This window comes from Engystomops pustulosus, chromosome 11 (genome assembly GCF_040894005.1).
Source record: "Engystomops pustulosus chromosome 11, aEngPut4.maternal, whole genome shotgun sequence".
Lineage (NCBI taxonomy): Eukaryota > Metazoa > Chordata > Amphibia > Anura > Leptodactylidae > Engystomops > Engystomops pustulosus.
The window spans coordinates 91304382-91330231 of record NC_092421.1 but is presented as its reverse complement, the minus strand read 5'-3'; the positions used below and the strand labels follow the sequence as shown (position 1 = coordinate 91330231).

The 25850-nt window shown below is 48.8% G+C and overlaps 1 protein-coding gene across 1 annotated transcript in view; it reads left to right on the top strand.

The window, feature by feature from the left end:
* SCNN1A (sodium channel epithelial 1 subunit alpha) overlaps window positions 1-25850 on the top strand; it is a 191677-nt gene that overhangs the window by 123474 nt on the left and 42353 nt on the right. Inside the window, exons 7-9 of the mRNA XM_072129606.1 lie at window positions 431-529; window positions 2821-2938; window positions 3785-3863. Of these exons, the coding sequence (XP_071985707.1) occupies window positions 431-529; window positions 2821-2938; window positions 3785-3863 (296 nt within the window). The remainder of the gene's footprint in view (window positions 1-430; window positions 530-2820; window positions 2939-3784; window positions 3864-25850) is intronic.

The window sequence follows — 25850 nt, the reverse complement described above, 5'->3', positions numbered from 1 at the left end:
CAGGGACCTGAGCGGGGAAGTGACACATGCAGGATATCGGACGCACGATCTTTGTGAAACGCGGCAAAGTTCATTCTTTTTGGACAACGCACATCAGGGATTGTTTAGGACCGGGTAAGTAAATGTGCCCCAATATGTTTATTTTCTGACCCAGAAAAGCTTTTGATTGATAAAGCCTGAGCTTATGTGTTTTGTACTTATAACCAAATATTATAGCAAAACCTAATATGAAAAAAATAATTTGTTTTTTCTGATGAAGAGTAGAATTTGGGTTACAGTCAGGATAACACACATTGTCACATTGAGGGTCAGGCACAATGCTGGACTTTTAGAAGTCACATATAAAGGGGGTCTTTTCAAGAGGTAGTACAGTATCATCCATTTGCAGCACTTCAGGATTGTAAGTGTTAATTTGTTGGCTTATAAATAGGAAACTGTCAATCGCCTTGGTGGCGACTACAGCGACTGCTCGGAGGACGGTAGAGACATCAATGTGAAAGATCTATTCAACAGTGACTACACTCAGCAGGTAAGACTTCTGCAGCCCAGGTGTTTAGCTCACAGAGCATTGTCTGCACCAGAAACCCTGTACATTGCCAGTTCTGTTCTCAGCTGAGGAGTGGACATAATTGTATCCGCTTAGGAAAATGTTCTGGAAGCTTAACCTGGATACATTCCGACACATTGGGGCAGATTTACTTACCCGGCCCATTCGCGATCCAGCAGCGCCTTCTCTGCGGTGGATTCGGGTCCGGCCGGGATTCACTAAAGCAGTTCCTCCGCCGTCCACCAGGTGGCGCTGCTGCGCTGAAGAGCATCGGAACGCACTGGAATACACCGAAACGGGCTGAGTGAAGGTAAGTGCAAGCTCCTCGACACATTTTCCGTTTTTAAATGCGGCGGTTTTTCCGAATAAGTCGGGTGGCCGTTCGGCCACGGCCCCCGATTTCCGATTTCCGCCGATGCACCACAATCCGATCGCGTGCGCCAAAATCCCGGGGCAATACAGGAGAAATTGCCGCAAATCGGAAATATTTGGGTAACACGTCGGGAAAACGCAAAACAGGCCCTTAGTAAATGACCCCCAATGTAGCAAAAAAGATGAAAAAGATGTTCTCATGTACAGGAGCTCACAGATTCAGCTCGCTGAAGGTTTGCTACTATTGTCTAGGGATCATAGCAACTGCAAAAATTGAGCAAATATTTCTGCTCGTCACTGACGCTGCATTCACACCAAGTGTTTGAACCACAATGCGGATGAATGTGTCGCCCACTGCACGATAGTAAGGAAACTGTATCACTAATAGTAAATGTCTCTCCTGATTATTGAGTGCAATGTATCAGCCAGGGGCTAGGGTCACAAAAGATCCGCGGCAAAGATCTTTAGAGATCAGAAAGGGTTCAGAATGATACACGAAGCCTGCAAAGGGAAAAACTGCTAGAAAGTGCCGAAGTCATCCAATGGGCAGAAATCAAAACCTGCCCTTTAGCTTGTGTGATCTATTTTAGCAGTAAGTCATGAGCAGTGATTCTCGGCCATCCCTTTAACACAAGATGTAGCCATACAGCATCTGATGTGTATACACCGTACACTGTATATCAGGGCACTTTCCCATGCACACGGGATATGGGCTTCCTCTTTTTGGGCTTTGCTTCTGCATTTATAGTCCCTGCTCTGCACACATCATCTTCTACACAATCCAAACATTCACACATTGTAAAACTTAAAAGGATCTGCAGACTGCAGTCCCCTGAGAGATCTTTATTTATGTTGTTAGTAGCAGCAGGATTGTGAAATATGGATTTAGATTCCGGGATTGTAGCTTCTCCAAGTGCACTGGGGGTGTCAGTGTTAGGTATTGTCCCTGGAGTAATGTTTACTCATTCAGTTATGTATTAGTAGCAGCAGAACTGTGAAATATGGATCTATAATATATGACTGCATCTTCTCCGAGTGCACTGAGAATTTGTCCTCACACTGCTGTTTTCTGTGCATTGAGCAGCTCAACATCCCCTCCTCTTTGTCGGAATGAATATCTTTGTTAAATATGAATTTGCATTCACTCAAAGCAGATGGAGTTACTGTTGAACTGCGCAATGCAAAGTGCTAAGAGCACAGCAGTGTGAGGAAACACCTACATTGCAACTTGAGGAACTACAATCCTGAAATATAAATTCATATATCACAGTCTTGCTGCTACTAACAACACACAAAGGTATAATTACACATTTCTCCTGGGACAATGCCTAACACTGGCTGCAAAGAGCACAGCAGTGTGAGGACACCCCCCCCAAAAGCAGCTGAAATGTAAATTCATGTATCACAGTCCTGCTGCTACTAGCAACACACACAAAGGTCTGATTACACATCTCAACTGGGACAATTGTAACACTGGCTGCAGTCTGTAAGGTTATACCTGCTGACAGGTTCCCTTTCAGAGTTATGTGCACATCATAATCATTTACTGCTTGGACCATTTGCCATTTCCTAATTAGATACAACAGCTTTAACCCCTTGGTTCAATGCCTCAAGTTAAAGGGGTTGTCCAGGATTTACAACGAGTGGCTGTTTTCCTCTAAAAGCCAAGCTGCAATACCACACACAACCCATGGACAGGTGTGGCGCTGTTTATAGAAGAAAGCAGCAATCCAGTACAGACCTCTAAGGTGAAGAGCTGAAAGCCGGAGTCTTAATGTAACCGGGGTCAGAGAAACCTCAGTCAGCTTAACTCCATACATGCCATTATCAGCCCATAGACCCCAGTGGGAAAAGTTTAACATTTTCCCACAATTTAAGTAGAAGATTTTGCTTTTCTCTAGGTCTGTGTCCGCTCCTGCTTCCAGGCCATCATGGTGGAGCGCTGCGGCTGTGCCTACGCCTTCTACCCTCTGCCGAGCGGAGCCGAGTTCTGTGATTACAAGAAGTACAAGAGTTGGGGTAAGAGCACGGCACCACAGCTACAGCAGGGGATTGCACAACTTCTCCACTTCCCTTTTTTCATGTTTTACAGTAAATTTTGCAACCTTTGTTTTTACAGATATAAACTGTACAGATATATACATATATATATAAAATATAGATATACAGGGGGGATTTACTAATTCTGGCGCAACCCGATGTATTAAAGTAATTAATGGGGAGACGGTAATAATCAGCCAGAAAAATGCCGACATCAATGAGACGTGCGCCAAATCTTACATAGACCGCGCCTTCATTTTACTCTCCGACCATTTTTTTCCCTGGTCTATTGTGCGCCAAAAATTGCATCTAAAAATGCCGACAAAATACACAAAAATGTGACGGATAATGTGGAAAAGTTAGGCCACGCCCACTTTCGACAAAAAAGAGGGAGGAGTCAGGATAGACGGAAACATCTGTTCTGGCGCAAACTCATTATAAATGATCCGCAACAATTCTGCGGAAAAAAAACCTAAAGATCCCGGCATTTATCAGGCGCAGAGACGGTAATACATGTGCCCCAAAGAGTCACAGTGCTAAAAGTAAATCCCCCAAAAAATGGATTTTTATTTCAGCACAGAAGCTTCTCTTTATGTTGCAGGCGATGTCCTCACACTGCTGTGCTCTTTGCTCTGTAGATGCCCCTTCCAATGTTCTGTTTGAAAGCTTTAGTAGGAATTAGCTTGAATGCTACAGCAGCGGTTCTGGAATATGCTGAGAGCAGAGAGAACAGCAGTGTGAGGACACATACACAGTGATTTTGCTGCACTATAACCATGTATATAAAACGAATCGGTGATTAAGATACTTTCAATGTTTGAACAGGTCACTGCTACTACAAACTGGATAAAGAATTCACCTCTGACGAGCTCGGGTGTTTTACTAAGTGCCGCAAACCCTGCCAGTAAGTAGCATGTCCCCATGTGCAACTACCACCATATTTACTACCGGCAGCTTGTGATGGGGCAGATTGGCCCTGAGGTTTCCCAGAGCTACACAGGGGTCCTGCAAAAGAGGGGCCCAGAAATCAGACCTGGCTCACCCTATGTAACCTGGTTATGAGACCCATCAGAGCTCTGTCCTCTATCGCCTCTTTATGGACTCCCTCTAATGTAGCCCATAAAGTTCTACAGGGCCACCAGGACCAAAGTGCATCTTCTACTTCAGCTCTCCTTATGTGGCGGATTTTACAGGGAATCATCATGCCCCATTCCTTCAGGCCCTGAACCAGACATAAAACGGTAGTAGATACCCAGAAGGAGATGGACCAATCAGTGTTGGGCCTCGGTCTCTAATGGTTCCATAGAAGTCACATGACTTCCTTCTACTGACTTTGCTTGACTTTGGGTACAAAATATGTCGAGTGATGGGAAACTATGAGCCCATATCCAGGTCACTTCCCCTGGTGGGCTAGAGAGGACACTTCTCCATTTACAAGTAACACGGTCAGTGACCTCACTACTAGGAAATGAGCAGCACCAGTGTCCCAATGATACCAAGACACAAGGGGGATGTCACAACCTAAACATCATGTGAGTGATATTCAGGAAGTCTATTCTTAAATACAGGAGCTTCCTCTTATCTGCACACGTTGTAGGAGAAAGTGTTAAATGATGTGATTTCAGAAGCGTTTATAAGAGTCAGTCGTTGGGATGGAATAAGAATGTTGGTCACACCCTACGAGTGGACCTGGGAGCAGGGCCGGATCATAGGGGGGGGGGGGGGGGAGTGCCCCGGGGCCCCCACCACTTTACCCTAAAAGGAGCCCCCACCAAATGTGGGCAATCTCCAACAGTGTATTTGGCTCCAGGCTCCCCAGGCCGTATCCCGCCGATGTGCCCTGAATCAGTCTATGGCAGAGCGAGGGAACAATACATTCCCTGCTCTGCCACAGACAATCGGATGTAATCAAAGATGGCGGCGGAGCCTGTAGCAGGGAGCCGCCATCTTTGTTTTCTTCCGACATACACTGGTATCCTGACACTGTGATGGAAGGGAAGGAGGCCGGTGCACATCGTAGTGTAGTTACCGTTGTGGGCACACTAAGTGTAAATGTTGTGAGAGCATAACACATACGAGGAACAATACGCGATGAAGGAGAAACGCTAACTGCAGTTCCAATCATGTGATCTATTTATTGGAATGTGCACGGGGATTACAATACATTGGACGGACCATAAGATTCAATGAACATAGGAACAATAATGATCACGGTTTCCTATTGCAGATATGTTCCATAGCAAAAACGATAAAGATTTTAGTCTAACGCTAACCCTGAAGCAAAGGGAAATGTATTGAATCTACAACATGAAAGCTCGGTCCCTGTTGTGCTGAATGAGAGCTTAGAGAATATCTGACCGTGTTTATGTATCCTACACATATTCTGATATATCAGTTTATATGTATTTATATGTTTTTATATATTTCTATATGTATATTACATGTATTTTATCTATAATTTATATATATATATTTACTCCTCCATTCTGACGCGGCCGCGTGCCCTGCCACACTTGGGGAGAGCGCACGCTTTTGTCCGCTCTCCGCGCAGGCACCCGGCGCATACTTGTGCATGTAAATTATCATTTATTAACCTTACAATATAATCTACTCTATACCTCAGTCAACTATGGAGATATGTAAATCAGGGCACGTCAGCCGATTGGCCGGTTTCTAATCATCTGATTGGCTTCACACTTGTCAGCTATCAGTATACAAATGTCTTCTGCCGATCATTGTCATCATTCCTGTCTTTGAGAAAGGATCGTCCGACCCGAAACGCGTTAGTAGGAATTTCATACATTCTTTTTGCTATTTATTTTTTATTGTTTATTTGATTATTTTATTAATAAATAAGAAACTACATTTAAAAAAAAATCTTTTTGAAGTCAACTCAGTATGCAGGAGGGGATCCAGGCATCGGGTGGAGAGACACGCAGGGTGATGAACCACAAGGCCCAGCAGGTGGGAGATGCAGGAGGATCTCATGTGCCGGGTACATGGTGGTAGATACTCACCACAGCCTCAGCTATTACCCCTGTAAGGACAGGATAGCTGTACAGCCTCCGCTATTACCCCTGTAAGGGCAGGATAGCTGTACAGCCTCCGCTATTACCCCTGTAAGGACAGGATAGCTGTACAGCCTCAGCTATTACCCCTGTAAGGACAGGATAGCTGTACAGCCTCCGCTATTACCCCTGTAAGGACAGGATAGCTGTACAGCCTCAGCTATTACCCCTGTAAGGGCAGGATAGCTGTACAGCCTCCGCTATTACCCCTGTAAGGACAGGGTAGCTGTACAGCCTCCGCTATTACCCCTGTAAGGACAGGATAGCTGTACAGCCTCAGCTATTACCCCTGTAAGGGCAGGATAGCTGTACAGCCTCCGCTATTACCCCTGTAAGGACAGGATAGCTGTACAGCCTCCGCTATTACCCCTGTAAGGACAGGATAGCTGTACAGCCTCCGCTATTACCCCTGTAAGGACAGGGTAGCTGTACAGCCTCAGCTATTACCCCTGTAAGGACAGGGTAGCTGTACAGCCTCCGCTATTACCCCTGTAAGGACAGGATAGCTGTACAGCCTCCGCTATTACCCCTGTAAGGGCAGGATAGCTGTACAGCCTCAGCTATTACCCCTGTAAGGGCAGGATAGCTGTACAGCCTCCGCTATTACCCCTGTAAGGACAGGATAGCTGTACAGCCTCAGCTATTACCCCTGTAAGGGCAGGATAGCTGTACAGCCTCCGCTATTACCCCTGTAAGGACAGGATAGCTGTACAGCCTCCGCTATTACCCCTGTAAGGGCAGGATAGCTGTACAGCCTCCGCTATTACCCCTGTAAGGGCAGGATAGCTGTACAGCCTCAGCTATTACCCCTGTAAGGACAGGATAGCTGTACAGCCTCCGCTATTACCCCTGTAAGGACAGGATAGCTGTACAGCCTCCGCTATTACCCCTGTAAGGGCAGGATAGCTGTACAGCCTCAGCTATTACCCCTGTAAGGGCAGGATAGCTGTACAGCCTCAGCTATTACCCCTGTAAGGACAGGATAGCTGTACAGCCTCCGCTATTACCCCTGTAAGGGCAGGATAGCTGTACAGCCTCAGCTATTACCCCTGTAAGGGCAGGATAGCTGTACAGCCTCAGCTATTACCCCTGTAAGGACAGGATAGCTGTACAGCCTCCGCTATTACCCCTGTAAGGGCAGGATAGCTGTACAGCCTCAGCTATTGCCCCTGTAAGGACAGGATAGCTGTACAGCCTCCGCTATTACCCCTGTAAGGGCAGGATAGCTGTACAGCCTCCGCTATTACCCCTGTAAGGACAGGATAGCTGTACAGCCTCAGCTATTACCCCTGTAAGGGCAGGATAGCTGTACAGCCTCAGCTATTACCCCTGTAAGGACAGGATAGCTGTACAGCCTCAGCTATTACCCCTGTAAGGACAGGATAGCTGTACAGCCTCCGCTATTACCCCTGTAAGGACAGGATAGCTGTACAGCCTCAGCTATTACCCCTGTAAGGGCAGGATAGCTGTACAGCCTCCGCTATTACCCCTGTAAGGACAGGATAGCTGTACAGCCTCAGCTATTACCCCTGTAAGGGCAGGATAGCTGTACAGCCTCAGCTATTACCCCTGTAAGGGCAGGATAGCTGTACAGCCTCCGCTATTACCCCTGTAAGGGCAGGATAGCTGTACAGCCTCAGCTATTACCCCTGTAAGGACAGGATAGCTGTACAGCCTCAGCTATTACCCCTGTAAGGACAGGATAGCTGTACAGCCTCCGCTATTACCCCTGTAAGGACAGGATAGCTGTACAGCCTCAGCTATTACCCCTGTAAGGGCAGGATAGCTGTACAGCCTCAGCTATTACCCCTGTAAGGGCAGGATAGCTGTACAGCCTCAGCTATTACCCCTGTAAGGGCAGGATAGCTGTACAGCCTCAGCTATTACCCCTGTAAGGGCAGGATAGCTGTACAGCCTCCGCTATTACCCCTGTAAGGACAGGATAGCTGTACAGCCTCAGCTATTACCCCTGTAAGGGCAGGATAGCTGTACAGGCTCTTACCTGGGCTGCGGCCTATGCAGGAGGGGATCCAGGCGTCTGCTGGTGAGGCACGCAAGGTGATGCACCACAAGGCCCAGCAGGTAGGAGATGCAGGAGCGATCTCATGTGCCGGGTACATGGTGGCTGATACACACCACAGCCTCAGCTATTACCCCTGTAAGGGCAGGATAGCTGTACAGCCTCAGCTATTACCCCTGTAAGGACAGGATAGCTGTACAGCCTCAGCTATTACCCCTGTAAGGACAGGATAGCTGTACAGCCTCCCCTATTACCCCTGTAAGGGCAGGATAGCTGTACAGCCTCCGCTATTACCCCTGTAAGGGCAGGATAGCTGTACAGCCTCCGCTATTACCCCTGTAAGGACAGGATAGCTGTACAGCCTCCGCTATTACCCCTGTAAGGGCAGGATAGCTGTACAGCCTCCGCTATTACCCCTGTGAGGGCAGGATAGCTGTACAGCCTCCGCTATTACCCCTGTAAGGACAGGGTAGCTGTACAGCCTCCGCTATTACCCCTGTAAGGACAGGATAGCTGTACAGCCTCAGCTATTACCCCTGTAAGGGCAGGATAGCTGTACAGCCTCAGCTATTACCCCTGTAAGGGCAGGATAGCTGTACAGCCTCCGCTATTACCCCTGTAAGGACAGGGTAGCTGTACAGCCTCAGCTATTACCCCTGTAAGGACAGGGTAGCTGTACAGCCTCCGCTATTACCCCTGTAAGGGCAGAATAGCTGTACAGCCTCCGCTATTACCCCTGTAAGGACAGGATAGCTGTACAGCCTCAGCTATTACCCCTGTAAGGGCAGGATAGCTGTACAGCCTCCGCTATTACCCCTGTAAGGACAGGATAGCTGTACAGCCTCCGCTATTACCCCTGTAAGGGCAGGATAGCTGTACAGCCTCCGCTATTACCCCTGTAAGGGCAGGATAGCTGTACAGCCTCCGCTATTACCCCTGTAAGGGCAGGATAGCTGTACAGCCTCAGCTATTACCCCTGTAAGGGCAGGATAGCTGTACAGCCTCAGCTATTACCCCTGTAAGGACAGGGTAGCTGTACAGCCTCAGCTATTACCCCTGTAAGGGCAGGATAGCTGTACAGCCTCCGCTATTACCCCTGTAAGGGCAGGATAGCTGTACAGCCTCAGCTATTACCCCTGTAAGGGCAGGATAGCTGTACAGCCTCAGCTATTACCCCTGTAAGGACAGGATAGCTGTACAGCCTCCGCTATTACCCCTGTGAGGGCAGGATAGCTGTACAGCCTCCGCTATTACCCCTGTAAGGACAGGGTAGCTGTACAGCCTCCGCTATTACCCCTGTAAGGACAGGATAGCTGTACAGCCTCAGCTATTACCCCTGTAAGGGCAGGATAGCTGTACAGCCTCAGCTATTACCCCTGTAAGGGCAGGATAGCTGTACAGCCTCCGCTATTACCCCTGTAAGGGCAGGATAGCTGTACAGCCTCAGCTATTACCCCTGTAAGGACAGGATAGCTGTACAGCCTCCGCTATTACCCCTGTAAGGACAGGATAGCTGTACAGCCTCAGCTATTACCCCTGTAAGGACAGGATAGCTGTACAGCCTCAGCTATTACCCCTGTAAGGGCAGGATAGCTGTACAGCCTCAGCTATTACCCCTGTAAGGGCAGGATAGCTGTACAGCCTCAGCTATTACCCCTGTAAGGGCAGGATAGCTGTACAGCCTCAGCTATTACCCCTGTAAGGACAGGATAGCTGTACAGCCTCAGCTATTACCCCTGTAAGGACAGGGTAGCTGTACAGCCTCCGCTATTACCCCTGTAAGGACAGGATAGCTGTACAGCCTCAGCTATTACCCCTGTAAGGACAGGATAGCTGTACAGCCTCCGCTATTACCCCTGTAAGGGCAGGATAGCTGTACAGCCTCCGCTATTACCCCTGTAAGGGCAGGATAGCTGTACAGCCTCAGCTATTACCCCTGTAAGGACAGGGTAGCTGTACAGCCTCAGCTATTACCCCTGTAAGGGCAGGATAGCTGTACAGCCTCCGCTATTACCCCTGTAAGGGCAGGATAGCTGTACAGCCTCAGCTATTACCCCTGTAAGGGCAGGATAGCTGTTCAGCCTCAGCTATTACCCCTGTAAGGACAGGATAGCTGTACAGCCTCCGCTATTACCCCTGTAAGGGCAGGATAGCTGTACAGCCTCCGCTATTACCCCTGTAAGGGCAGGATAGCTGTACAGCCTCAGCTATTACCCCTGTAAGGACAGGATAGCTGTACAGCCTCAGCTATTACCCCTGTAAGGGCAGGATAGCTGTACAGCCTCAGCTATTACCCCTGTAAGGGCAGGATAGCTGTACAGCCTCAGCTATTACCCCTGTAAGGACAGGATAGCTGTACAGCCTCAGCTATTACCCCTGTAAGGACAGGGTAGCTGTACAGCCTCAGCTATTACCCCTGTAAGGGCAGAATAGCTGTACAGCCTCCGCTATTACCCCTGTAAGGACAGGATAGCTGTACAGCCTCAGCTATTACCCCTGTAAGGACAGGATAGCTGTACAGCCTCCGCTATTACCCCTGTAAGGGCAGGATAGCTGTACAGCCTCCGCTATTACCCCTGTAAGGGCAGGATAGCTGTACAGCCTCAGCTATTACCCCTGTAAGGACAGGGTAGCTGTACAGCCTCAGCTATTACCCCTGTAAGGGCAGGATAGCTGTACAGCCTCAGCTATTACCCCTGTAAGGACAGGATAGCTGTACAGCCTCAGCTATTACCCCTGTAAGGACAGGGTAGCTGTACAGCCTCCGCCATTACCCCTGTAAGGACAGGATAGCTGTACAGCCTCCGCTATTACCCCTGTAAGGACAGGATAGCTGTACAGCCTCAGCTATTACCCCTGTAAGGGCAGGATAGCTGTACAGCCTCAGCTATTACCCCTGTAAGGATAGCTGTACAGCCTCCGCTATTACCCCTGTAAGGGCAGGATAGCTGTACAGCCTCAGCTATTACCCCTGTAAGGGCAGGATAGCTGTACAGCCTCCGCTATTACCCCTGTAAGGACAGGATAGCTGTACAGCCTCCGCTATTACCCCTGTAAGGATAGCTGTACAGCCTCCGCTATTACCCCTGTAAGGATAGCTGTACAGCCTCCGCTATTACCCCTGTAAGGACAGGATAGCTGTACAGCCTCCGCTATTACCCCTGTAAGGACAGGATAGCTGTACAGCCTCCGCTATTACCCCTGTAAGGACAGGATAGCTGTACAGCCTCCGCTATTACCCCTGTAAGGACAGGATAGCTGTACAGCCTCCGCTATTACCCCTGTAAGGACAGGATAGCTGTACAGCCTCAGCTATTACCCCTGTAAGGACAGGATAGCTGTACAGCCTCCGCTATTACCCCTGTAAGGACAGGGTAGCTGTACAGCCTCAGCTATTACCCCTGTAAGGACAGGATAGCTGTACAGCCTCAGCTATTACCCCTGTAAGGACAGGATAGCTGTACAGCCTCAGCTATTACCCCTGTAAGGACAGGATAGCTGTACAGCCTCCGCTATTACCCCTGTAAGGATAGCTGTACAGCCTCCGCTATTACCCCTGTAAGGACAGGATAGCTGTACAGCCTCCGCTATTACCCCTGTAAGGGCAGGATAGCTGTACAGCCTCCGCTATTACCCCTGTAAGGGCAGGATAGCTGTACAGCCTCAGCTATTACCCCTGTAAGGACAGGATAGCTGTACAGCCTCAGCTATTACCCCTGTAAGGGCAGGATAGCTGTACAGCCTCAGCTATTACCCCTGTAAGGACAGGATAGCTGTACAGCCTCAGCTATTACCCCTGTAAGGACAGGATAGCTGTACAGCCTCAGCTATTACCCCTGTAAGGACAGGATAGCTGTACAGCCTCCGCTATTACCCCTGTAAGGACAGGATAGCTGTACAGCCTCCGCTATTACCCCTGTAAGGACAGGATAGCTGTACAGCCTCCGCTATTACCCCTGTAAGGACAGGATAGCTGTACAGCCTCCGCTATTACCCCTGTAAGGACAGGATAGCTGTACAGCCTCCGCTATTACCCCTGTAAGGACAGGATAGCTGTACAGCCTCAGCTATTACCCCTGTAAGGGCAGGATAGCTGTACAGCCTCCGCTATTACCCCTGTAAGGACAGGATAGCTGTACAGCCTCCGCTATTACCCCTGTAAGGACAGGGTAGCTGTACAGCCTCAGCTATTACCCCTGTAAGGGCAGGATAGCTGTACAGCCTCCGCTATTACCCCTGTAAGGACAGGATAGCTGTACAGCCTCCGCTATTACCCCTGTAAGGACAGGGTAGCTGTACAGCCTCAGCTATTACCCCTGTAAGGACAGGATAGCTGTACAGCCTCCGCTATTACCCCTGTAAGGATAGCTGTACAGCCTCCGCTATTACCCCTGTAAGGACAGGATAGCTGTACAGCCTCCGCTATTACCCCTGTAAGGACAGGATAGCTGTACAGCCTCCGCTATTACCCCTGTAAGGACAGGATAGCTGTACAGCCTCCGCTATTACCCCTGTAAGGACAGGGTAGCTGTACAGCCTCAGCTATTACCCCTGTAAGGACAGGGTAGCTGTACAGCCTCAGCTATTACCCCTGTAAGGGCAGGATAGCTGTACAGCCTCAGCTATTACCCCTGTAAGGACAGGATAGCTGTACAGCCTCAGCTATTACCCCTGTAAGGACAGGATAGCTGTACAGCCTCAGCTATTACCCCTGTAAGGACAGGATAGCTGTACAGCCTCAGCTATTACCCCTGTAAGGACAGGATAGCTGTACAGCCTCAGCTATTACCCCTGTAAGGGCAGAATAGCTGTACAGCCTCAGCTATTACCCCTGTAAGGGCAGGATAGCTGTACAGCCTCCGCTATTACCCCTGTAAGGACAGGGTAGCTGTACAGCCTCCGCTATTACCCCTGTAAGGACAGGGTAGCTGTACAGCCTCAGCTATTACCCCTGTAAGGGCAGGATAGCTGTACAGCCTCAGCTATTACCCCTGTAAGGACAGGATAGCTGTACAGCCTCCGCTATTACCCCTGTAAGGGCAGGATAGCTGTACAGCCTCAGCTATTACCCCTGTAAGGACAGGATAGCTGTACAGCCTCAGCTATTACCCCTGTAAGGGCAGGATAGCTGTACAGCCTCAGCTATTACCCCTGTAAGGGCAGGATAGCTGTACAGCCTCCGCTATTACCCCTGTAAGGGCAGGATAGCTGTACAGCCTCAGCTATTACCCCTGTAAGGGCAGGATAGCTGTACAGCCTCCGCTATTACCCCTGTAAGGACAGGATAGCTGTACAGCCTCAGCTATTACCCCTGTAAGGACAGGATAGCTGTACAGCCTCCGCTATTACCCCTGTAAGGACAGGGTAGCTGTACAGCCTCAGCTATTACCCCTGTAAGGACAGGATAGCTGTACAGCCTCCGCTATTACCCCTGTAAGGACAGGATAGCTTTACAGCCTCCGCTATTACCCCTGTAAGGACAGGATAGCTGTACAGCCTCAGCTATTACCCCTGTAAGGGCAGGATAGCTGTACAGCCTCAGCTATTACCCCTGTAAGGGCAGGATAGCTGTACAGCCTCAGCTATTACCCCTGTAAGGGCAGAATAGCTGTACAGCCTCCGCTATTACCCCTGTAAGGGCAGGATAGCTGTACAGACTCAGCTATTACCCCTGTAAGGACAGGATAGCTGTACAGCCTCCGCTATTACCCCTGTAAGGACAGGATAGCTGTACAGCCTCAGCTATTACCCCTGTAAGGGCAGAATAGCTGTACAGCCTCCGCTATTACCCCTGTAAGGGCAGGATAGCTGTACAGCCTCAGCTATTACCCCTGTAAGGGCAGAATAGCTGTACAGCCTCCGCTATTACCCCTGTAAGGGCAGGATAGCTGTACAGCCTCCGCTATTACCCCTGTAAGGACAGGATAGCTGTACAGCCTCAGCTATTACCCCTGTGAGGGCAGGATAGCTGTACAGCCTCAGCTATTACCCCTGTAAGGACAGGATAGCTGTACAGCCTCCGCTATTACCCCTGTAAGGGCAGGATAGCTGTACAGACTCAGCTATTACCCCTGTAAGGACAGGATAGCTGTACAGCCTCCGCTATTACCCCTGTAAGGACAGAATAGCTGTACAGCCTCCGCTATTACCCCTGTAAGGACAGGATAGCTGTACAGCCTCAGCTATTACCCCTGTAAGGACAGGATAGCTGTACAGCCTCCGCTATTACCCCTGTAAGGACAGGATAGCTGTACAGCCTCCGCTATTACCCCTGTGAGGGCAGGATAGCTGTACAGCCTCAGCTATTACCCCTGTAAGGACAGGATAGCTGTACAGCCTCCGCTATTACCCCTGTAAGGACAGGATAGCTGTACAGCCTCCGTTATTACCCCTGTAAGGGCAGGATAGCTGTACAGCCTCCGCTATTACCCCTGTAAGGACAGGATAGCTGTACAGCCTCAGCTATTACCCCTGTAAGGACAGGATAGCTGTACAGCCTCCGCTATTACCCCTGTAAGGGCAGGATAGCTGTACAGCCTCCGCTATTACCCCTGTAAGGACAGGATAGCTGTACAGCCTCCGCTATTACCCCTGTAAGGACAGGGTAGCTGTACAGCCTCAGCTATTACCCCTGTAAGGGCAGGATAGCTGTACAGCCTCAGCTATTACCCCTGTAAGGACAGGATAGCTGTACAGCCTCAGCTATTACCCCTGTAAGGACAGGATAGCTGTACAGCCTCAGCTATTACCCCTGTAAGGACAGGATAGCTGTACAGCCTCCGCTATTACCCCTGTAAGGACAGGATAGCTGTACAGCCTCAGCTATTACCCCTGTAAGGGCAGAATAGCTGTACAGCCTCAGCTATTACCCCTGTAAGGGCAGAATAGCTGTACAGCCTCCGCTATTACCCCTGTAAGGGCAGGATAGCTGTACAGCCTCAGCTATTACCCCTGTGAGGGCAGGATAGCTGTACAGCCTCAGCTATTACCCCTGTGAGGGCAGGATAGCTGTACAGCCTCAGCTATTACCCCTGTGAGGGCAGGATAGCTGTACAGCCTCAGCTATTACCCCTGTAAGGGCAGAATAGCTGTACAGCCTCAGCTATTACCCCTGTAAGGGCAGAATAGCTGTACAGCCTCCGCTATTACCCCTGTAAGGGCAGGATAGCTGTACAGACTCAGCTATTACCCCTGTAAGTGCAGGATAGCTGTACAGCCTCAGCTATTACCCCTGTGAGGGCAGGATAGCTGTACAGCCTCAGCTATTACCCCTGTAAGGGCAGGATAGCTGTACAGCCTCAGCTATTACCCCTGTAAGGGCAGGATAGCTGTACAGCCTCAGCTATTACCCCTGTGAGGGCAGGATAGCTGTACAGCCTCAGCTATTACCCCTGTAAGGACAGGATAGCTGTACAGCCTCCGCTATTACCCCTGTAAGGACAGGATAGCTGTACAGCCTCCGTTATTACCCCTGTAAGGGCAGGATAGCTGTACAGCCTCCGCTATTACCCCTGTAAGGACAGGATAGCTGTACAGCCTCAGCTATTACCCCTGTAAGGGCAGGATAGCTGTACAGCCTCCGCTATTACCCCTGTAAGGGCAGGATAGCTGTACAGGCTCCTCCGGGACGAGGTGCAGCCCGGGCCGCTCCATCCAAGTGTTCTGTGTGAAGACACAGAGGACCTAGAAAACTTATTATCTGGATAGTTGTTGTTTCTTTCTGTGTAGACACACAGGAACTGAACTCTTCTGTCATACCTAAGAGAAAAAGAAATACAAGGGTTGTGTGTGTGCTCCGGCCTTATATAGGGGGAGGCAGCCAAGACACTAATTGTTAATTGTCTACTACTGCTTGTTACCTGTTCTCTTCTGAGTTGTACCTAGGGGATAAATCCCATATGTGTCCTATATGTGTGCTGCCGAACGGACGAAAAAGAAATAGTGATTTCTGGGGAGCTGTATATAGTGATTGGTGGGGGAGCTGTATATAGTCATTACTGGGGGCTGTATATAGTGATTGCTGGGGGAGCTGTATACAGTGATTGCTGGGGAAGCTGTATATAGTGATTTCTGGGGAGCTGTATATAGTGATTGGTGGGGGAGCTGTATATAGTCATTACTGGGGGCTGTATATAGTGATTGCTGGGGGAGCTGTATATAGTGATTGCTGGGGGAGCTGTATATAGTGATTGCTGGGGGAGCTGTATATAGTGATTGCTGGGGGAGCTGTATATAGTGATTGCTGGGGGAGCTGTATATAGTGATTGCTGGGGGAGCTGTATACAGTGATTGCTGGGGGGAGCTGTATATAGTGATTGCTGGGGGAGCTGTATACAGTGATTGCTGGGGGAGCTGTATACAGTGATTGCTGGGGGAGCTGTATACAGTGATTGCTGGGGGAGCTGTATATAGTGATTGCTGGGGGAGCTGTATACAGTGATTGCTGGGGGGAGGTATACAGTGATTGCTGGGGGGAGCTGTATATAGTGATTGCTGGGGGAGCTGTATATAGTGATTGCTGGGGGAGCTGTATATAGTGATTGCTGGGGGAGCTGTATATAGTGATTGCTGGGGGAGCTGTATACAGTGATTGCTGGGGGGAGCTGTATATAGTGATTGCTGGGGGAGCTGTATATAGTGATTGCTGGGGGAGCTGTATACAGTGATTGCTGGGGGAGCTGTATACAGTGATTGCTGGGGGAGCTGTATATAGTGATTGCTGGGGGAGCTGTATACAGTGATTGCTGGGGGAGCTGTATACAGTGATTGCTGGGGGAGCTGTATATAGTGATTGCTGGGGGGGCTGTATATAGTGGTTGCTGGGGGAGCTGTATATAGTGATTGCTGGGGGGAGGTATACAGTGATTGCTGGGGGGAGCTGTATATAGTGATTGCTGGGGGAGCTGTATATAGTGATTGCTGGGGGAGCTGTATATAGTGATTGCTGGGGGAGCTGTATATAGTGATTGCTGGGGGAGCTGTATATAGTGATTGCTGGGGGAGCTGTATATAGTGATTGCTGGGGGAGCTGTATACAGTGATTGCTGGGGGGAGGTATACAGTGATTGCTGGGGGGAGCTGTATATAGTGATTGCTGGGGAGCTGTATATAGTGATTGCTGGGGAGCTGTATATAGTCATTACTGGGGGAGCTGTATATAGTGATTGCTGGGGGAGCTGTATATAGTGATTGCTGGGGGAGCTGTATATAGTGATTGCTGGGGGGAGCTGTATACAGTGATTGCTGGGGATCTGTATATAGTGATTGCTGGGGAGCTGTATATAGTGATTGCTGGGGGAGCTGTATATAGTGATTCCTGGGGGAGTTGTATATAGTGATTGCTGGGGAGCTGTATATAGTGATTGCTGGGGGAGCTGTATATAGTGATTGCTGGGGGAGTTGTATATAGTGATTGCTGGGGGAGCTGTATATAGTGATTGCTGGGGGAGTTGTATATAGTGATTGCTGGGGAGCTGTATATAGTGATTGCTGGGGGAGCTGTATATAGTGATTGCTGGGGGGAGCTGTATACAGTGATTGCTGGGGATCTGTATATAGTGATTGCTGGGGAGCTGTATATAGTGATTGCTGGGGGAGCTGTATATAGTGATTACTGGGGGAGCTGTATACAGTGATTGCTGGGGGAGCTGTATACAGTGATTGCTGGGGGAGATGTATATAGTAATTGCTGGGGAGCTGTATATAGTGATTGCTGGGGAGCTGTATATAGTGATTGCTGGGAGCTGTATATAGTGATTGCTGGGGGAGTTGTATATAGTGATTGCTGGGGGAGCTGTATATAGTGATTGCTGGGGGAGCTGTATATAGTGATTGCTGGGGGAGCTGTATACAGTGATTGCTGGGGGAGCTGTATATAGTGATTGCTGGGGGAGCTGTATACAGTGATTGCTGGGGATCTGTATATAGTGATTGCTGGGGATCTGTATATAGTGATTGCTGGGGGGGCTGTATATAGTAATTGCTGAGGGAGCTGTATATAGTGATTGCTGGGGAGCTGTATATAGTGATTGCTGGGGAGCTGTATATAGTGATTGCTGGGGAGCTGTATATAGTGATTGCTGGGGGAGCTGTATATAGTGATTGCTGGGGGAGCTGTATATAGTGATTGCTGGAGGAGCTGTATATAGTGATTGCTGGGGGATATGTATATAGTGATGTCTGGGGGCTGTATATATTGATTGCTGGGGGGTGCTGCATATAGTGATTGCTGAGGGGCTGTATATAGTGATTGTTGGGGGAGCTGTATATAGTGATTGCTGGGGGAGCTGTATATAGTGGTTGCTGGGGGAGCTGTATATAGTGATTGCTGGGGGAGCTGTATATAGTGATTGCTGGGGGAGCTGTATATAGTGATTGCTGGGGGAGCTGTATATAGTGGTTGCTGGGGGAGCTGTATATAGTGATTGCTGGGAGAGCTGTATACAGTGATTGCTGGGGAGCTGTATACAGTGATTGCTGGGGGAGCTGTATATAGTGATTGCTGGGGGAGCTGTATACAGTGATTGCTGGGGGAGCTGTATATAGTGATTGCTGGGGGAGCTGTATATAGTGATTGCTGGGGGAGCTGTATATAGTGATTGCTGGGGAGCTGTATATAGCGATTGCTGGGGAGCTGTATATAGCGATTGCTGGGGGAGCTGTATATAGTGATTGCTGGGGGAGCTGTATATAGTGATTGCTGGGGGAGCTGTATATAGTGATTGCTGGGGGAGCTGTATATAGTGATTGCTGGGGGAGCTGTATATAGTGATTGCTGGGGGAGCTGTATATAGTGATTGCTGGGGGAGCTGTATATAGTGATTGCTGGGGGAGCTGTATATAGTGATTGCTGGGGGAGCTGTATATAGTGATTACTGGGGGAGCTGTGTATAGTGATTGCTGGGGGAGCTGTATATAGTGATTGCTGGGGAGCTGTATATAGTGATTGCTGGGGGAGCTGTATATAGTGATTGCTGGGGGAGCTGTATATAGTGATTGCTGGGGGAGCTGTATATAATGATTGCTGGGGGAGCTGTATACAGTGATTACTGGGGGAGCTGTATATAGTGTTTGCTGGGGGGGCTGTATATTATGATTGCTGGGGGAGCTGTATATAGTGATTGCTGGGGGGCTGTATATAGTGATTGCTGGTGGAGCTGTATATAGTGATTGCTGGGAGAGCTGTATATAGCGATTGCTGGGGGAGCTGTATATAGAGATTGCTGGGGGAGCTGTATATAGTGATTGCTGGGGGAGCTGTATATAGTGATTGCTGGGGAGCTGTATAAAGTGATTGCTGGGGCAGCTGTATATTGTGATTGCTGGGGGAGCTGTATATAGTGATTGCTGGAGGAGCTGTATATAGTGATTGCTGGGGGAGCTGTATATAGTGATTGCTGGGGAGCTGTATATAGTGATTGCTGGGGGAGCTGTATATAGTGATTGCTGGGGAGCTGTATATAGTGATTGCTGGGGGAGCTGTATATAGTGATTGCTGGGGGAGCTGTATACAGTGATTGCTGGGGGAGTTGTATATAGTGATTGCTGGGGGAGCTGTATATAGTGATTGCTGGGGAGCTGTATATAGTGATTGCTGGGGGAGCTGTATATAGTGATTGCTGGGGAGCTGTATATAGTGATTGCTGGGGGAGCTGTATATAGTGATTGCTGGGGGAGCTGTATACAGTGATTGCTGGGGGAGTTGTATATAGTGATTGCTGGGGGAGCTGTATATAGTGATTGCTGGGGAGCTGTATATAGTGATTGCTGGGGGAGCTGTATATAGTGATTGCTGGGGGAGCTGTATATAGTGATTGCTGGGGGAGCTGTATATAGTGATTGCTGGGGGAGCTGTATATAGTGATTGCTGGGGGAGCTGTATATAGTGATTGCTGGGGGAGCTGTATATAGTGATTGCTGGGGGAGCTGTATATAGTGATTGCTGGGGGAGCGGTATACAGTGGTTGCTGGGAGAGCTGTATATAGTGATTGCTGGGGGAGATGTATATAGTGATTGCTGGGGGAGCTGTATATAGTGATTGCTGGGGGAGCTGTATACAGTGATTACTGGGGGAGCTGTATATAGTGATTACTGGGGGAGCTGTATATAGTGATTGCTGGGGGAGCTGTATATAGTGATTGCTGGGGAGCTGTATATAGTGATTGCTGAGGGAGCTGTATATAGTGATTGCTGGAGGAGCTGTATATAGTGATTGCTGGGGGAGCTGTATATAGTGATTGCTGCGGAGCTGTATATAGTGATTGCTGGGGGAGCTGTATATAGTGATTGCTGGAGGAGCTGTATATAGTGATTGCTGGGGGAGCTGTATATAGTGATTGCTGGGGGGCTGTATATAGTGATTGCTGGGGGAGATGTGTATAGTGATTGCTGGGGGAGCTGTATACAGTGATTGCTGGGGAGCTGTATATAGTGATTGCTGGGGGAGCTGTATATAGTGATTGCTGGGGGAGCTGTATACAGTGATTGCTGGGGGAGCTGTATATAGTGATTGCTGGGGGAGCTGTATATAGTGATTGCTGGGGGAGCTGTATATAGTGATTGCTGGGGGATCTGTATATAGTGATTGCTGGGGAGCTGTATATAGTGATTGCTGGGGGAGCTGTATATAGTGATTGCTGGGGAGCTGTATATAGTGATTGCTGGGGGAGCTGTATATAGTGATTGCTGGGGGAGCTGTATATAGTGATTGCTGGGGAGCTGTATATAGTGATTGCTGGGGGAGCTGTATATAGTGATTGCTGGAGGAGCTGTATATAGTGATTGCTGGGGGAGCTGTATATAGTGATTGCTGCGGAGCTGTATATAGTGATTGCTGGGGGAGCTGTATATAGTGATTGCTGGAGGAGCTGTATATAGTGATTGCTGGGGGAGCTGTATATAGTGATTGCTGGGGGGCTGTATATAGTGATTGCTGGGGGAGATGTGTATAGTGATTGCTGGGGGAGCTGTATACAGTGATTGCTGGGGAGCTGTATATAGTAATTGCTGGGGGAGCTGTATACAGTGATTGCTGGGGGAGCTGTATACAGTGATTGCTGGGGGAGCTGTATATAGTGATTGCTGGGGGAGCTGTATATAGTGGTTGCTGGGGGAGCTGTATATAGTGATTGCTGGGGGAGCTGTATATAGTGATTGCTGGGGAGCTGTATATAGTGATTGCTGGGGGAGCTGTATATAGTGATTGCTGGGGAGCTGTATATAGTGATTGCTGGGGAGCTGTATATAGTGATTGCTGTGGGAGCTGTATATACTGATTACTGGGGGAGCTGTATACACTGATTGCTGTGAACTGTGTATAGTGATTGCTGGGGGAGCTGTATACAGTGGTTGCTGGGGAGCTGTATATAGTGATTGCTGGGGGAGCTGTATATAGTGATTGCTGGGGGATATGTATATAGTGATTGCTGGGGGAGCTGTATATAGTGATTGCTGGGGGAGCTGTATATAGTAATTGCTGGGGGAGATGTATATAGTAATTGCTGGGGGAGATGTGTATAGTGATTGCTGGTGGAGCTGTATACAGTGATTGCTGGGGGAGCTGTATATAGTAAATGCTGGGGGAGCTGTATATAGTGATTGCTGGGGGAGCTGTATACAGTGATTGCTGGGGGAGCTGTATATAGTGATTGCTGGGGGAGCTGTATATAGTGATTGCTGGGGAGCTGTATATAGTGATTGCTGGGGGAGCTGTATATAGTGATTGCTGGGGGAGCTGTATATAGTGATTGCTGGGGGAGTTGTATATAGTGATTGCTGGGGGAGCTGTATATAGTGATTGCTGGGGAGCTGTATATAGTGATTGCTGGGGAGCTGTATATAGTGATTGCTGGGGAGCTGTATATAGTGATTGCTGGGGGAGCTGTATATAGTGATTGCTGGGGAGCTGTATATAGTGATTGCTGGGGGAGCTGTATATAGTGATTGCTGGGGAGCTGTATATAGTGATTGCTGGGGGAGCTGTATATAGTGATTGCTGGAGAGCTGTATATAGTGATTGCTGGGGGAGTTGTATATAGTGATTGCTGGGGGAGCTGTATATAGTGATTGCTGGGGAGCTGTATATAGTGATTGCTGGGGAGCTGTATATAGTGATTACTGGGGGAGCTGTATACACTGATTGCTGTGAACTGTGTATAGTGATTGCTGGGGGAGCTGTATACAGTGGTTGCTGGGGAGCTGTATATAGTGATTGCTGGGGGATATGTATATAGTGATTGCTGGGGGAGCTGTATATAGTGATTGCTGGGGGAGCTGTATATAGTAATTGCTGGGGGAGATGTATATAGTAATTGCTGGGGGAGATGTGTATAGTGATTGCTGGTGGAGCTGTATATAGTGACTGCTGGGGGGGCTGTATATAGTGATTGCTGGGGGAGTTGTATACAGTGATTGCTGGGGGAGCTGTATATAGTGATTGCTGGGGGAGATGTGTATAGTGATTGCTGGTGGAGCTGTATATAGTGATTGCTGGGGGAGCTGTATATAGTAATTGCTGGGGGAGATGTATATAGTAATTGCTGGAGGAGATGTGTATAGTGATTGCTGGTGGAGCTGTATATAGTGATTGCTGGGGAGCTGTATATAGTGATTGCTGGGGGAGCTGTATATAGTGATTGCTGGGGGAGCTGTATATAGTGATTGCTGGGGGAGCTGTATACAGTGATTGCTGGGGAGCTGTATATAGTGATTGCTGGGGGAGCTGTATATAGCGATTGCTGGGGGATTTGTATATAGTGATTGCTGGGGGAGCTGTATATAGTGATTGCTGGGGAGCTGTATATAGTGATTGCTGGGGGAGCTGTATACAGTGATTGCTGGGGGAGCTGTATATAGTGATTGCTGGGGGAGCTGTATATAGTGATTGCTGGGGAGCTGTATATAGTGATTACTGGGGGAGCTGTATATAGTGATTGCTGGGGGAGCTGTATATAGTCATTGCTGGAGGAGCTGTATATAGTGATTGCTGGGGGAGCTGTATATAGTGATTGCTGGGGGAGCTGTATATAGTGATTGCTGGGGGAGCTGTATATAGTGATTGCTGGGGGGCTGTATATAGTGATTGCTGGGGGAGCTGTATATAGTGATTGCTGGGAGAGCTGTATATAGTGATTGCTGGAGGAGCTGTATATAGTGATTGCTGGGGGAGCTGTATACAGTGATTGCTGGGGGAGCTGTATACAGTGATTGCTGGGGAGCTGTATACAGTGATTGCTGGGGGAGCTGTATATAGTGATTGCTGGGGGAGCTGTATATAGTGATTGCTGGAGGAGCTGTATATAGTGATTGCTGGGGGAGCTGTATATAGTGATTGCTGGGGGAGCTGTATATAGTGATTGCTGGGGGAGCTGTATATAGTGATTGCTGGGGGAGCTGTATATAGTGATTGCTGGGGGAGCTGTATATAGTGATTGCTGGGGGAGCTGTATATAGTGATTGCTGGGGGAGCTGTATATAGTGATTGCTAGGAGAGCTGTATATAGTGATTGCTGGGGGAGCTGTATATAGTGATTGCTGGGGGAGCTGTATATAGTGATTGCTGGGGGAGCTGTATATAGTGATTGCTAGGAGAGCTGTATATAGTGATTGCTGGGGGAGCTGTATATAGTGATTGCTGGGGGAGCTGTATATAGTGATTGCTGGGGGAGCTGTATACAGTGATTGCTGGGGGAGCTGTATATAGTGATTGCTGGGGGAGCTGTATACAGTGATTGCTGGGGGAGCTGTATATAGTGATTGCTGGGGGAGCTGTATACAGTGATTGCTGGGGAGCTGTATATAGTGATTGCTGGGGAGCTGTATATAGTGATTGCTGGGGGAGCTGTATACAGTGATTGCAGGGAGCTGTATATAGTGATTGCTGGGGGAGCTGTATATAGTGATTGCTGGGGGAGCTGTATATAGTGATTGCTGGGGGAGCTGTATATAGTGATTGCTGGGGGAGCTGTATATAGTGATTGCTGGGAGAGCTGTATATAGTGATTGCTGGGGGAGCTGTATATAGTGATTGCTGGGGGAGCTGTATATAGTGATTGCTAGGAGAGCTGTATATAGTGATTGCTGGGGGAGCTGTATATAGTGATTGCTGGGGGAGCTGTATATAGTGATTGCTGGGGGAGCTGTATATAGTGATTGCTAGGAGAGCTGTATATAGTGATTGCTGGGGGAGCTGTATATAGTGATTGCTGGGGGAGCTGTATATAGTGATTGCTGGGGGAGCTGTATACAGTGATTGCTGGGGGAGCTGTATATAGTGATTGCTGGGGGAGCTGTATACAGTGATTGCTGGGGGAGCTGTATATAGTGATTGCTGGGGGAGCTGTATACAGTGATTGCTGGGGAGCTGTATATAGTGATTGCTGGGGAGCTGTATATAGTGATTGCTGGGGGAGCTGTATACAGTGATTGCAGGGAGCTGTATATAGTGATTGCTGGGGGAGCTGTATATAGTGATTGCTGGGGGAGCTGTATATAGTGATTGCTGGGGGAGCTGTATATAGTGATTGCTGGGGGAGCTGTATATAGTGATTGCTGGGAGAGCTGTATATAGTGATTGCTGGGGGAGCTGTATATAGTGATTGCTGGGGGGGCTGTATATAGTGATTGCTGGGGGAGCTGTATATAATGATTGCTGGGGGAGCTGTATACAGTGATTGCTGGGGGAGCTGTATATAGTGATTGCTGGGGGAGCTGTATATAGTGATTGCTGGGGGAGCTGTATATAGTGATTGCTGGGGGAGCTGTATACAGTGATTGCAGGGAGCTGTATATAGTGATTGCTGGGGGAGCTGTATATAGTGATTGCTGGGGGAGCTGTATATAGTGATTGCTGGGAGAGCTGTATATAGTGATTGCTGGGGGAGCTGTATACAGTGATTGCTGGGGGAGCTGTATATAGTGATTGCTGGGGAGCTGTATACAGTGATTGCTGGGGGAGCTGTATACAGTGATTGCTGGGAGAGCTGTATATAGTGATTGCTAGGGGAACTGTATATAGTGATTGCTTGGGGAGCTGTATATAGTGATTGCTGGGGGGGCTGTATATAGTGATTGCTGGGGGAGCTGTATATAGTGATTGCTGGGGGAGCTGTATATAGTGATTGCTTGGGGAGCTGTATATAGTGATTGCTGGGGGGGCTGTATATAGTGATTGCTGGGGGAGCTGTATATAGTGATTGCTGGGGGAGCTGTATATAGTGATTGCTGGGGGAGCTGTATACAGTGATTGCTTAGGGAGCTGTATATAGTGATTGCTGGGGGAGCTGTATATAGTGATTGCTGGGGCAGCCCTGCCCTGCTCCACTGCCTCCCGAACACAAAGCACAGCACTAAATGTACTGCGGCCTGGAACAGAGCAGTGCTGGGTCCCCGAAAGGAGCCGGGGCGCAAACTGCACCAGCCGATTAAACAGCACCTTTGCCAAAACCTTTCTGTCCGTATTGAGAAGCGCTATGGGACGCCAGTTCTCAATACGAGATCGGTCCTTACCCTTTGACAGGATGATCAGGGCAGACCTCCTCATTGACTTCGGCAGAGCGCCCGAGGAAAGACACTCATTGAATACCTCAGTCAAGAGGGGAACCAAGGCGTCCTTAAAGGTCTTATAGAACTCAGATGTTAAGCCATCCGGACCCGGCGATTTCTTGAGGGCGAGCCCTTCAATCGCCAGGCTGACTTCCTCTTCCCTGATCATCTCTGTCAAAACATCAAGAGAGGGGTCTACTCCTGGCTCAGGGACAGTTTCTGCCAGGAAAGCCGACATCACATCCCGATCTAGATCCTTCC